Source organism: Caretta caretta, chromosome 5 (genome assembly GCF_965140235.1).
Source record: "Caretta caretta isolate rCarCar2 chromosome 5, rCarCar1.hap1, whole genome shotgun sequence".
In the NCBI taxonomy this organism is placed as follows: domain Eukaryota; kingdom Metazoa; phylum Chordata; order Testudines; family Cheloniidae; genus Caretta; species Caretta caretta.
Genome location: NC_134210.1, coordinates 48,261,336 through 48,275,531, shown reverse-complemented (window position 1 = coordinate 48,275,531; position 14,196 = coordinate 48,261,336). Strand labels below are relative to the sequence as shown.

General features: G+C 41.3%; 1 protein-coding gene across 10 annotated transcripts in view; it reads right to left on the bottom strand.

The window, feature by feature from the left end:
* POC5 (POC5 centriolar protein) overlaps window positions 1-14,196 on the bottom strand; it is a 52,240-nt gene that overhangs the window by 19,850 nt on the left and 18,194 nt on the right. For all 10 annotated transcript variants that reach the window (XM_048851531.2, XM_075128521.1, XM_048851535.2 and 7 more), the window contains 2 exons: window positions 2,721-2,917; window positions 102-278 (listed from right to left, as the gene is read on the bottom strand). In XM_048851531.2, the coding sequence (XP_048707488.1) occupies window positions 102-278; window positions 2,721-2,917 (374 nt within the window). The remainder of the gene's footprint in view (window positions 1-101; window positions 279-2,720; window positions 2,918-14,196) is intronic.

Below are 14,196 nucleotides of genomic sequence, written 5' to 3'. Positions count from 1 at the left end.
GTTGCAAAACGAGTTCCTGATGTGAAAGTACAATTAAAAAAAGATTCAAATCTCAGAGAGTTCTAAAAATAGAAGACAGAACAGAATAAGAACACTGTTACCTCATCCTTTCTGCCAATGGAGATTTCATAAGTATGTAGCAGCTCTCTCAGGTTCTCCATCTGATTGTTCAGTTGTCTCACATGTGCAGCATGTTTCTCTTTCTCTTGTCTCATTTCCAGCTTGTGATGTTCAATAAAAGTCATTTTCCATTTTCTGAGTTCAGTCAGAACATTTGTCTGAAAAGGGTAGCACTAATTAAACTAGGAAGATTATCCTCTCCAAGTCTTTTAATCCTAGAACACATGGCAGCTAATCAGACATCAAAATTTACACTGAACCTTGCATGTACAACTTTGTCCAATTACCAGACACATCTAATTATGATAACTTAAATACAAACATTTAATTATTAGACTGCTAATAAAAGCATGTAAGATAGGAGGAGAAGAATCAAATCATGATCAATCTACTAAGAATATTTCATTTTGGTGCCACAACCAGTGACACTTGGAAAAGTACCATTTTAATCTAGCCAGTGGAGCCAACAAGGGAGTTGAGAGGAGCTTGGGTAACTGAGCACCACTAAGAGGAAGCCACCCCTACAGGGCATCCAGCTTCACTCGGAGCCAAACTCAAAGAAGTCCAGCAGAGCCCATTGATGTTACAAATTCCACTGAAAAGGAGCCAATCCTGAGAAATCCAACAGAACATGAATGTGCAGACGTTTAAAATATGACCCATTCTACTGTGACTGGAGTCTCATTCTGGTGTCTCAAGTGGGTGGAGCTTGGTTGCAGGTGGGAGATGGAAGAATACAACTATTGCTCCACCCATTCCCATTTGATCTATAAAAAGAAAAGGAGTACTTGTGGCACCTTAGAGACTAACCAATTTATTTGAGCATGAGCTTTCGTGAGCTATAGCTCACTTCATCGGATGCATACTGTGGAAACTGCAGAAGACATTATATACACAGAGACCATGAAACAATACCTCCTCCCACCCCACTCTCCTGCTGGTAATAGCTTATCTAAAGTGATCATCAAGTTGGGCCATTTCCAGGACAAATCCAGGTTCTCTCACCCTCCGCCCCCCCCCACACAAACTCACTCTCCTGCTGGTAATAGCCCATCCAAAGTGACCACTCTCCTTACAATGTGCATGATAATCAAGGTGGGCCATTTCCAGCATAAATCCAAGTTTAACCAGAACATCGGGGGGGGGGGGGGGGGAGGGTAGAAAAAAACAAGGGGAAATAAGCTACCTTGCATAATGACTTAGCCACTCCCAGTCTCTATTTAAGCCTAAATTAATAGTATCCAGTTTGCAAATGAATTCCAATTCAGCAGTTTCTCGCTGGAGTCTGGATTTGAAGTTTTTTTGTTGTAAGATAGCGACCTTCATGTCTGTGATTGCGTGACCAGAGAGATTGAAGTGTTCTCCGAGTGGTTTATGAATGTTATAATTCTTGACATCTGATTTGTGTCCATTTATTCTTTTACGTAGAGACTATCCAGTTTGACCAATGTACATGGCAGAGGGGCATTGCTGGCACATGATGGCATAGATCACATTGGTGGATGTGCAGGTGAACGAGCCTCTGATAGTGTGGCTGATGTTATTAGGCCCTTTGATGGTGTCCCCTGAATAGATATGTGGGCACAGTTGGCAACGGGCTTTGTTGCAAGGATAGGTTCCTGGGTTAGTGGTTCTGTTGTGTGGTATGTGGTTGTTGGTAAGTATTTGCTTCAGGTTGAGGGGCTGTCTGTAGGCAAGGACTGGCCTGTCTCCCAAGATTTGTGAGAGTGTTGGGTCATCCTTCAGGATAGGTTGTAGATGCTTAATAATGCGTTGGAGGGGTTTTAGTTGGGGGCTGAAGGTGACGGCTAGTGGCGTTCTGTTATTTTCTTTGTTAGGCCTGTCCTGTAGTAGGTGACTTTTGGGAACTCTTCTGGCTCTATCAATCTGTTTCTTCACTTCCACAGGTGGGTATTGTAGTTGTAAGAATGCTTGATAGAGATCTTGTAGGTGTTTGTCTCTGTCTGAGGGGTTGGAGCAAATGCGGTTGTATCGCAGAGCTTGGAAATGGCCCAACTTGATGATCACTTTAGATAAGCTATTACCAGCAGGAGAGTGGGGTGGGAGGAGGTATTGTTTCATGGTCTCTGTGTGTATAATGTCTTCTGCAGTTTCCACAGTATGCATCCGATGAAGTGAGCTATAGCTCACGAAAGCTCATGCTCAAATAAATTGGTTAGTCTCTAAGGTGCCACAAGTACTCCTTTTCTTTTTGCGAATACAGACTAACACGGCTGTTACTCTGAAACCTGTCATTTGATCTATGTTTTTGATTGGCAGTTCTGATCCAGCCTGTGCACATCCACAGAGCTTGAAATGTAAGGATCTTTCTGGGACCACAGATACAGACACACTTATAGCTTCCACTGCATGAACAGAACTGATTCTTGGAGCATTTAGTGTTCGCTAGTCAAAGGCAAGCAGATTATTAGTCCATCTCTGTGCCAGTCCAGTAGGTTTTCAACTGCTTAGCTATCAAGCAATAGAAGTTACATCGATTTCCCAACGTAGTTAGATTATATTTTCCCCTGTGCTTCTACAAATGCCACAATAATCATCTGCTCAATATAAGGATATTACATTTAGCACAAATTTAATACCTTAAGACTTCCACTCCAGAGATCAAGTATGCTTTCTATCTGGGTCACTTTTTCATCTGAAATAGTTAACTCAGTCACCATAGTCTCATCAATCTCTCTTGGACCAGATGAGGACCCTTGTGAAGAAGTCTCTCCTGAACGAACAGGGCAAAGTCCTTCCATGTCTGCCTGAGAAGGTCCCTTTACCGGTGTTAAAACTAAAAATAAAACAAAAAGGTTAAAAGTTGATTCTTTGAAGGGTTTAGCTGTTGAATATTCAGGAGGCAAGTCAGAAGTTGGGTATACAAAAGCCCTATGTCATCAGAAATCTTCCTTCACTATGCATGTAAACCCTATTCAAAAGTATGCCTCTAAGCGTATGTCTACACTGCATCTGGGAGCACGCTTCCCAGTGAGGGCAGACAGACATACTAACTCTGCTCAGACCAGCACACCGAAAATATTAGCCTAGCCAGGGGCAGCCCAAGTGGCAGCTTGGGTCAGGCCCCCGCAAGTACACACCCCTGTTCGGACACCCTAGGTACGTGCTCAGGCACCAAGCTACCCCCTGGCTACACTGCTACTTTTAGCATGCTAGGTCCGCTCAAGCTGGGAAGTACACTCCCAGCTGCAGTGTAGACATATCCTAAGCGATGAACATCTGTAAAACAGCAGTTGGCTGATAAGTTTTACTCTTAGAAAGAATGAACTATGCTTCCCAAGTCAAAGTATTGCTCTCTTTAAAACCAGAAACTTTCAAGGTCATTTATGCCAAAACATAGCACTGTTTATGGACCAAGTGAATTTTCTAGTGTTGAGAAACTATCTTTACAAGGAAGCAGAAAGCTTCCCTCTACTTGAAAAACTTCTTTCAGAAAATCATGTCAAGTGGAGTTCCATTTAAACATTACCCTCACCATTTTCTGAATTGTTTCCCCAGGTTTCATAATACAGCAGGACCCTATTTATGAGATCTAATTGGGACTGGGGCCAGACTGGATAATCTAAAATCCGGATAACCAGAGAATGGGAAAGCGCAATGCTGCAGCGCCTCAGGAGAGACCCACCCCCCTCCCCAGACTTTCTGGACTTGTGTGCACTGGTTTTCCATGTAGAACCGGATAATGGAGGGTCCGATAAATGGGGTTCTACTGTATCTACATTAGACAGTAAGCGCCTCAGAGCAGGGAGCATGTTTTGTATGTTTGCAATGTACAGTGTACCTTTATTTATACATTCAGATATGTATATGGCCCTCCTCACCATGGTATCAACATAAACAGCACTCCATAAATAAATGAAACATTACACTGGATTCTCTGTGCCTTGGTACCCCAGCTGTAAATGGAAGAAATAATGCCTACGTTTCCGGCACCCTTTGATTTGATCGCCTGTTATGATTTTTAACTCTTTGGGGCAGGCAGTATCCTACTATGAGTTTGCACCATGCCTTAACACGATAGGTCCTAACTGTGAGTTGGGGCTACTAGGTGCCACTGCAATACAGATAAATAAATGCCAAGAAACTATTGGAGACAGACTGAAGAAGAAGTAGGACTGGACTTTACTTAATCCAGGAAAGGTAAATATGCTTATACACAAAGAACAACTAAAATATGCAACAAGTCCCCCAAGTTCACAATATGAAGATGAACAATATTTTTAAGAGCAATTGGAAAGCATAGCCATTGGAAAATTTCTGTTGTTAGTGTTATATTTAAAACTGGGATGGGGGAGATCCCCACACTAGCCCTGCAAGAACAGAATAGGGCCAGGTAGACCCAATCAGATAATTGACTGCAAAGAGAGGAAGCTTTAGACCAGAGGCAGTTAATTAGAGAGAGGCTAACCTGTGCAGGAACAGGCAGGGCCTATAAAGACAGGTAGCAGGCTACATACTGGGCTGTTTGGAAATCAGGCAGCAGTCACTCCCTAAGAAGGGGGGCGGGGAGAAAGAGATGGGGGAAACCAGAGTGTAGGAATCAGTCCAGAGAAGGAGCAGCGAGGGCAGAAAGAGGAAGCCCAGAACCACTGAGCTGAGGGTCCCTGGATTGGAACACTGAGAAGAGGGCAGGCCCAGGTTCCCCTAGTGGACACCACATAGCATAGACCTGAGGCAGTGAATGGGAAAACTGCCTAGAACTGCTAATGGACTGTCCCCAGGAAGGGGGAATGCTGAGTGACCTAGCTGGAGGGCTAGGTCACAAAGGAGACACTGAGGATCCTGGAGCAAAAGAGGAGCTGCAGACCAGAGGATGTCTACCTCAAGAGGTAATCAACAGAGTGACCAAGGGGAGTCACCAGTGTAGCGACAGGGGAGCACCCCCTGACAAGAACAAATTCTAATTTTTAAAAAGGTATTAAAAAGCAGCCCCAGATAGAACGCCTCTTTTCTTGTACACAGGGAAAGGAGAAGTCTCACACATTTGTGTTTTATTTTAGTTCTCAACATTTCTGAGGGTGGGTGGGTGGGTGTGTAGAGAAAATTGCAAGATAATGTTGATTTTTGAAACTTAACATATAATGGACATTGTCTTGTAAATGAAAAGTTGAGATGTTATAATTACAATCTGGCTGGGGAATATCATTTGGATTCTAAATATTTAGTGTACTGGAAGAGTTTTTGCTAACTCTGAAAGGACCTATAGAAAGTCAGCACAGACAAGCAAAAAGTAACATACACTGAACAGAAATATTTCAGGGGGAGGAGGAAACAGTCACTATTATCAGTGCAAAGATCCAATTAAGTTGCAACTGCCATGGAGCAAAACAACAAGACAGCCAGGCTCTATTAAGGGAACAGAAAATAGAATTACAGCAGAACCACAGACTTACGAATACCAGAGTTACAAACTGACCAGTCAGCCACATACCTCATTTGGAACCAGAAGTATGCTATCAGGCAGCAACAGAGAGAGAAACCCCCCCAAAACAACAAGTACAGTACTGTTAAATGTAAACTACTAAAAAAAAAATGAAGGGAAAGCAGCATTTTAATTCTGTACAGTAAAGTTTCAAAGCTGTATTAAATCAATGTTCTGTTGTAAACTTTTGAAGAACAACCATAACGTTTTGTTCAGAGTTACAAATTTCCATTCCCAAGGTGTTTGTAACTGAGGTTCTACTGTACATAATTAATATTAGTCTTGAATTCTGTGTTCATTTGAACAGCAGCAGCATCTGATAGACTGAGCATACGGAGCCAGAAAATGTGTGTTTCAGTCTACCCAAGGCAAGTTGGCTAGCAGTCTTTTGGGACTCGATTGTGACTCTACATTATGGCCATTCAGGGAAATAAGTTAGGGCACTGAGGGTGAGTGGCGTCAGCAGGAATGCCTTCCCTAGACTGATATTTCCTTCCAAGCAGGAAAACATTTAAACTCAGATTAGCATCTGAAATCAAGAATTAAAAAGTCTCTCACACTCCAAGGCATAAATTAAATCACCAACTTGGTTTAGGGAGATATACATATTCCATTATATGTTTTTGCATAGCTTGCCAGATGCCTTTTATTCTGTTTTCACATTACTCTAAAGCATTTCATATAGGTAACAGTTAGAGACAGGATATTAGGCTAGATGGACAATTGGTGTATTCCTGTATTTTAGTAGCAGTATAGGTTTTTAGCTTTGATTTTTATTTAATCGTCACTGCAAATTTACCTTCCTTTTCACTATATGAATGTATTTATACAAATTATACATACATTTCCAAAGTACATTCAACTTTTGCATTTTTCTTGGCCTTCCAGATTTTTCATGCTGTCATCCTCCTATTCCACCTTTCCCAATACGATTGCCCAATACTACTTCTGCACACACCTTTGCTTTTGCTACATTATGCCATGAACATTAGAGATAGAAACTGTTACTTTCTATTCCTATCCTGCAATTTAACACACCCCTATAAAATCAATACTCTTTTAGTCATTACATTCCCTTTAATGCTTGAGATTTAACAGGGACAGCAAGTCATGCCAAATAACACAAGTGGTTAACTACGCAGTAAACATATGGAAGAATATTATACTTGCAGTAGGAGAATGCCTATTACTTGAGAATAAATCCACCACCTGCTCAATCCTGAAAAAACTATACCTTCTATCCTTGCCATCACAGCTTTGTAAACAGGGACCGCTAACAGGAAGCTTTGAGAGGGAGTTCTCCAGGTGAAGGAGGAGCAAATACAGGACCCTCGGGGTAAGTGGCTGTCTGTAGTGCGTGTTTGTGTTTGGGGGGTTACTTGCTGTGTGCTGAGCTTGTGTTTGTCTGTCTGTCTGAAGGACCATGTGCTGTGGCCGGCAGTTGGAAGCTGTGAGCTTCTAAACAAGGCTTGAAATCTAGAAGCCTCTGTTCATTGGCTGAGCCTTAGTCAGGGGGCGGGGCTATCAAGAAGGCCAGGGCTTTATAAAGCAGCGAGCAAGTGGCCAGGGAGCTTTGCAACCAGGGACCGTTAACAGGGAGTTTCAAGAGGGAGTTTGGAAGGGGAGTGGAAAGGTGGCGAGGTACACTTGCCGTTCTTTAAAACCTTTAAACTAAACTATAATCAAAACTTCTTGATTTAAACAAAAATCCTATCATTAACCTAGGTAGCTGTAGGAGAAAATGCAGGCAGAAGCCCAGCAGCAGAGTGGGGGCTATCCTGTTTATTGCGCTCAGTGTAGCATGTATGATTGCCTGCTCTGTGGGCGGGTGGCATTGTGTGCATTCGGTGCAAGGAGCTCCTGGCTCTCAGAGACAGTGTATGGGCTTTGGAGGCCAGAGTGGCGGAACTGGAGGAGCTGAGGGAGGCAGAGAGATATGTTGATGAGGCTTTCCGGGACACTGTAGATTTGTCCCACTTCTGGTCAGACAGCCCCTGTGCTGTTAAGGAGGATGAAAGGCCCAGAGAAGGAAAGCAGTCAATGGGAACAGAGGGAAACCTTCCCATAGTTGGGACCCTCCTTCCAGATGATGTTGGGGTATCCTCTCGCACTGAGGTTACCTCTCTGGGGGAGGGAACACCAGTCATTAGGAAAAGGCCAGTGTTAGTAATGGGAGATTTGATCATTAGAAATAGATAGCTGCATTTGTGATGACTGGGAGAACCGTATGGTGACTTGTCCGCCTGGTGCGAAGGTTGCGGATCTCTTGAGGCATCTAAATAGACTTACGTGTAGTGCTGGGGATGAGCAGGTGGTCGTGGTACATGTAGATACCAATGACACAGGGAAGGGTAGAAGAGACGTCCTGGAGGTCAAATTTAGGCTGCTAGGAAAGAGACTGAAATCCAGGACCTCTATGGTGGCATTCTCAGAAATGCTTCCAGTTCCACATGCAGAGCCAGGTAGGCAGGGAGAGCTTTAGAGTCTCAATGCTTGGATGAGATGATGGTGTAGAGAGGAGCGAGTTAGGAACTGGGGAAACTTTTGGGATAGTGGGAGCCTACACAGGAAGGATGGGCTCCACCTAAACCAAAGTGGATCCAGACTGCTGGCACTTAGTTTAAAAACTGCTCTGCAACCTTTTTAATGTTAAGAGATGAGGGAAAGCTGATTGCTGCAGAAGCACACGTGAATTGGACAGAGACTTCTCTTAAAGGAGAGTCTATCCGTAGAGATTCTCTAGGTTTTAGTCAGGAGGAGGGGACGGAAGAGGATAAAGTATGGGCCAGATCAGACAAGAAACATTCACATAAAGAATCTGACACGTCAGAAAAGGGCAGGCAAATAAACAGTGACAAATTTTTAAAATGTTTGTACACAAATGCTAGAAGTCTAAATAATAAGATGGGTGAACTAGAGCGCCTCGTGTTAAAGGAGGATATTGATATAACAGGCATCACAGAAACCTGGTGGAGTGAGGACAATTAATCAATGGGACACAATCTATAGCTCAGTGGTTTGAGCACTGGCCTGCTAAACCCGGGGTTGTGAGTTCAATCCTTGAGGGGGCCATTTGGGATCTGGGGCAAAAATTGGGGATTGGTCCTGCTTTGAGCAGGGGGTTGGACTAGATGACCTCCTGAGGTCCCTTCCAACCCTGATATTCTATGATTCCGGGGTACAAAATATATCAGAAGGACAGAACAGGTCAGGACATGCAGGGAGGTGGAAGGGGGGGGGAAGAGTGGCACTATATGCGAAAAAAATGTAGAATCAAATGAAATAAAAATCTTAAATGAATCCACATGTTCCATGGACTCTGTATGGATAGTAATTCCATGCCCTAATAAGAATGTAACAGTAGGGATCTATTATCGACCACCTGACCAGGACAGTGATAGTGACGATGAAATGCTAAGGGAGATTAGAGAAAAGGAGTACTTGTGGCACCTTAGAGACTAACAAATTTATTAGTCTCTAAGGTGCCACAAGTACTCCTTTTCTTTTTGCGGATACAGACTAACACAACTGCTACTCTGAAACCGGAGATTAGAGAGGCTATCAAAATAAAAAACTCAATAATAGTGGGGGATTTCAATTATCCCCATATTGACTGGGTACATGTCACTTCAAGAAGAAATGCAGAGACAAAATTTCTCAATACTTTAAATGACTGCTTCTTGGAGCAGCTGGTACAGAAACCCACACGGGGAGAGGCAACACAATCTAGTTCTGAGTGGAGCACAGGATCTAGTCCAAGAGAAAACCATAACAGGACCGCTTGGAAATAGTGACCATAACATTTAACATGCCTGTGGTTGGAACACCACCTCAACAGCCCAACACTGTGGCATTTAATTTCAGAAAGGGGAACTATGAGGAGGTTCATTAAACAGAAGTTAAAAGGTACAGTGACTGGAGTGAAATCCCTGCAAGCTGCATGGACACTTTTCAAAGACATCATAATAGAGGCTCAACTTAAATGTACACCCCAAATTAAAAAACACAGTAAGGAACTAAAAAAGAGCCACCGTGACAACCACCATGTAAAAGAAGCAGTGAGAGATAAAAGCATCTTTTAAAAAGTGGAAGTCAAATCCTAGCGAGGTAAACAGAAAGGAGCATAAACACTGCCAAATTAAATGTAAAAATGTAATAAGAAAAGCCAAAAAGGAGTTTGAAGAACAGCTAGCAAAAAACTTAAAAGGTAATAACAAAATGTTTTTTAAGTACATCAGAAGCAGGAAGCCTGCTAAACAACCAGTGGGACCCCTGGACGATCGAGATACAAAAGGAGCACTTAAAGACGATGAAGTCATTGCAGAGAAACTAAATGAATTCTTTGCTTCAGTCTTCACAGCTGAGGATGTTAGGGAGATTCCCAAACCTGAGCAGTCTTTTGTAGGTGACAAACCTGAGGAATTGTCACAGATTGAAGTGTCACGAGAGGAGATTTTGGAATTTTTGAGAAACTTAACAGTAACAAGTCACCGGGACCAGATGGCATTCACCCAAGAGTTCTGAAAGAACTCAAATGTGAAATTGCAGAACTATTAACTATGGTTAGTAACCTTTCCTTTAAATCAGCTACTGTATCCAATGACTGTAAGATAGCTCATGTAAGGCCAATATTTAAGAAGGGCTCTAGAGGTGATCCTGGCAATTACAGACTGGTAAGTCTAACATCAGTACTGCGCAAATTAATTGAAACAATAGTAAAGAATAAAATTCTCAGACACATAGAATAAATTGTTGCGCAAAAGTCAACATGGTTTTTGTAAAGGGAGATCATGTCTTACTAATCTATTACCGTTCTTGGGGGGGGGGGGGGGGGGAGTATCAACAAACATGTGGACTAGGGGAATCCAGTGGATATAGTGTACTTAGCTTTCCAGAAAGCCTTTGACAAGGTTCCTCACCAAAGGCTCTTACGTAAATTAAGTTGTCATGGGATAAGAGGGAAGATCCTTTCATGGACTGAGAACTGGTTAAAAGACAGGGAATAAAGAGTAGGAATAAATGTTAAATTTTCAGAATGGAGAGGGGTAACTAGTGGTGTTCCCCAAGGGTCAGTCCTAGGACCAATTCTATTCAACTTATTCATAAATGATCTGGAGAAAGGGGTAAACAATGACGTGGCAAAGTTTGCAGATGATACTAAACTGCTCAAGATAGTCAAGACCAAAGCAGACTGTGAAGAACTTCAAAAAGATCTCACAAAACTAAGTGATTGGGCAACAAAATGGCACATGAAATTTAATGTGGATAAATGTAAAGTAATGCACATTGGAAAAAATAACCCTAACTATACATACAATATGATGGGGGCTAATTTAGCTACAACTAATCAGGAGAAAGTTTCTTGGAGTCATCATGGATAGTTCTCTGAAGACATCCACGCAGAGTGCAGCGGCAATCAAAAAAGCAAACGGGATGTTAGGAATCATTAAAAAAGGGATAGAGAATAAGACGGAGAATATCTTATTGCCCTTATATAAATCCATGGTACGTCCACATCTTAAATACGGAGTACAGATGTGGTCCCCTCATTTAAAAAAATGATATTCTGGCAATAGAAAAGGTTCAGAAAAGCGCAACTAAAATGATTAGGGGTTTGGAAGGCTGGGTGGGGGGAGATTTTGGAGGTCCATCATATTCTCTTAAATGAGCTGGGAGTTCAGGCCCACTGGGGTGCCCTGTTTACATTCTAAGCACATTATCAACTTTTAAAAACAATATTCAGGGAGAGAATTTTGTTAAGTAAACTGCAAATGTGGTATATAATGGGTCAGTATTGAGGACTGATAGCCTAAAGAGAACTCACTTCTCAACTGTTTGGAGAGGAGTCACCACTGTACACCTCTGCTACAAGAAATGTCTTGTTCCAGTCTCTCAAGTTTTCAGATCCAATTAACTACACTGATAACACGGAACAGGAAACTAAATGTTAATTTTTAAAATTCCAAAGCCTCTGAACTCTGGCTTTAACAGCACAGCATGTTTTATTCTGAGTAGTTTTCTTATTTGACTGGAAACTATTATTTATTGTGAAAACTATTTTAACAAAGGTTACGACAATTGAAGTTCTACATCTACAGTATATCACCTCTGCAGAGCCACACTCATTGACTTGAAATGCATGCTTCCAAAAGTCATGCAACTATTTGAAAAAAACAGTAACCAATGGAGCCACCTACACACTTATCCCTCATACATACCGTATAGAACACGGCCTTGTAAGAGTTGCAATTCCAATTGCCCTCAAGTTCAAAAATCTAGTGGGTGGGGAAAAAAAATAAACTTCAAAAAATGAGGGGAAGCTGGGTAAACAAGAATACTGAGAACTCCAGCCATTTAATATTATATACAACATAGGTGTACACTTCCCCCCTGTGCAGGCAGTTAAAAAAAAAAGTTATAGAACCCGGTCTTGAGAATTTTACTGTCATAACACAGCTATAGATAAAGACCAAATGGGAGCAGAGCAGCACAAGAATTTTTGTTGAAGATCCCCCCTTAGTCTTTTGAAACACCCCTGGTGCTCAGAATGATAAGCTCTCTAGGGTAAAGCAGGGAAAGGCATTTTCAGAACTGGGTTAAGATGATACTGGAGTAAAACCCTCTGTGACTGGGCTGTACACCACTAGCATTCCTAGCACTGGTAGAGTTGCACCAGTGCTAAATTAACAGTGGGAGAACATCTGAAAATACCTATTATGTAGACAAAGGCTACGAATAAGCAGGATAATTTCCAAAAGAGTTTGGCCCTATTCAAGGCATTGAAATAGGTCTTAAATCTCTTAGTTTATGATAAAGAAAAACTGATCAGAGAACTAAAAATGAATAGGAGCTTAGGTACAAGTGATCATAACTGGATTGCATTTATAATGTGCAAGCAGAATAAAGCCCAGACCATTAACATTATATTTATATGTATTTATTATTTTTATATATGTGAAATATACACACACACACACACACACACACACACACGGTGCTTAAATATGGCCAATTTCACAAAGCTGAAAACAATTATGAGCCAAATCCTCTGTGAGGAAGAATGTAAATCAGAAAAAAATGTGAGTAAGCGGGAATCATTTAAGAACACCCTATTAGATGCCCCCCGCCAAAAATAAATAAATAAAAAAATCAAACCAACCACAATCAAGGGAGAAGGCTGGACTTGTTTAAAAAAACAACCTGGTTCAGAGGGGAAGTGAAGGCAGGTGTGTGTGTACACACACACACACACACAAAATATATATATATAAAAAACATGAAGGAAAGAGGAAGTTGATAGTGATGAATATAAATCAGAAGTTAGGAATTGTAGAAAATTGATGAAGGAAGCCTAGCAGATATAAGGACAAAAGGAGTTTTTGAAATATATTAGGAACAAAAAGAACCCCAACAGTGGTATTGGTCTATTACTATGAGGAAATGGTAGAATCATAAAATAAAATAATAATAATAATAATAATAATGCAGAAAAGTCAGAAGGGTTCAATAAATATTTCTGCCCTATATTTGGGGGGAAGAAACAGATGATATATTCTCACCATATGGTGGTGATGATACTCTTCCCATTCCACTAGTATATCTGGAGGATAGTAAACAGAAGCTAGTAGAGTTAGACATTTTAAAATCAGCAGGTCTGGATAACTTGCATTCAAGAGTTTTTAGAGAGCTGGCTGAGGAGCTCAGACTGTTGATTTGATTTTCAGTAAGCCTTGGAGCACTGGGGAAGTTTCAGAAGACTGGAAGAAAGCTAATGTGCAATTTTTTTTAAACAGTAAACAGAATGACCCAGGTAATTATAGGCCTGTCAGTCTGAAATTGATTCTGGACAAGATAATGGAGCAGCTGATACCAGACTCGATTAATACAGAACTAAAGGAAGATAATGTAATTGATGCAAATTGTCACAGGTTCATGAAAAACCGATCCTGTCAAACTAACTTGATTTTTTTTGGACGAGACGACAAGTTTGTCTGACAGAAGTAATAGTTTTGAAATAATATACTTAGACTTCTGTAAGGCATTTGACTTGCTACTGCATGACATTTTGATTTAAAAAAAACTATAATATATAATGAACGTGGGGGCACATTTAATGGGTTAAAACTGGCTAATTAATTTGTCTCAATGTAACTGTAAATGGGAAACTATCATTGAGTGGGTCTATTTCCAATGGGGTCCAGCAGGGATTGTTATTGGCCCTACCCTATTCAATATTTTTATCAAATGACATGGAAGAAAACAAAAATCACTGATAAAGTTTGCAGATGTCACAAAAATTGGGGAAGTGGAAAATAATGAATAGGACAGGTCACCGACTCAGAGCAGTCTGGATTGCGTGGTAAACTGAATGCAAGCAAACGATATGTAAACATATACATCTAGGAACAAAGAATGTAGGCCATACTTACAGGATGGGGGACTATTTTGAGAAGCAGCGACTCTGAAAAAGATTTGGGGTGATGGTTGATAATCAGCTAAAGATGAGTGCTCACTATGATGCTGTGGTCAGCAGGGCTGATGCGATCCTTGAATGCATAAACCGGGGAATTTCGAGGAGGAGTGAGGTTATGTTTACCTCTAAATTTGGCATTGGTGTGACTGCTGCTGGAATA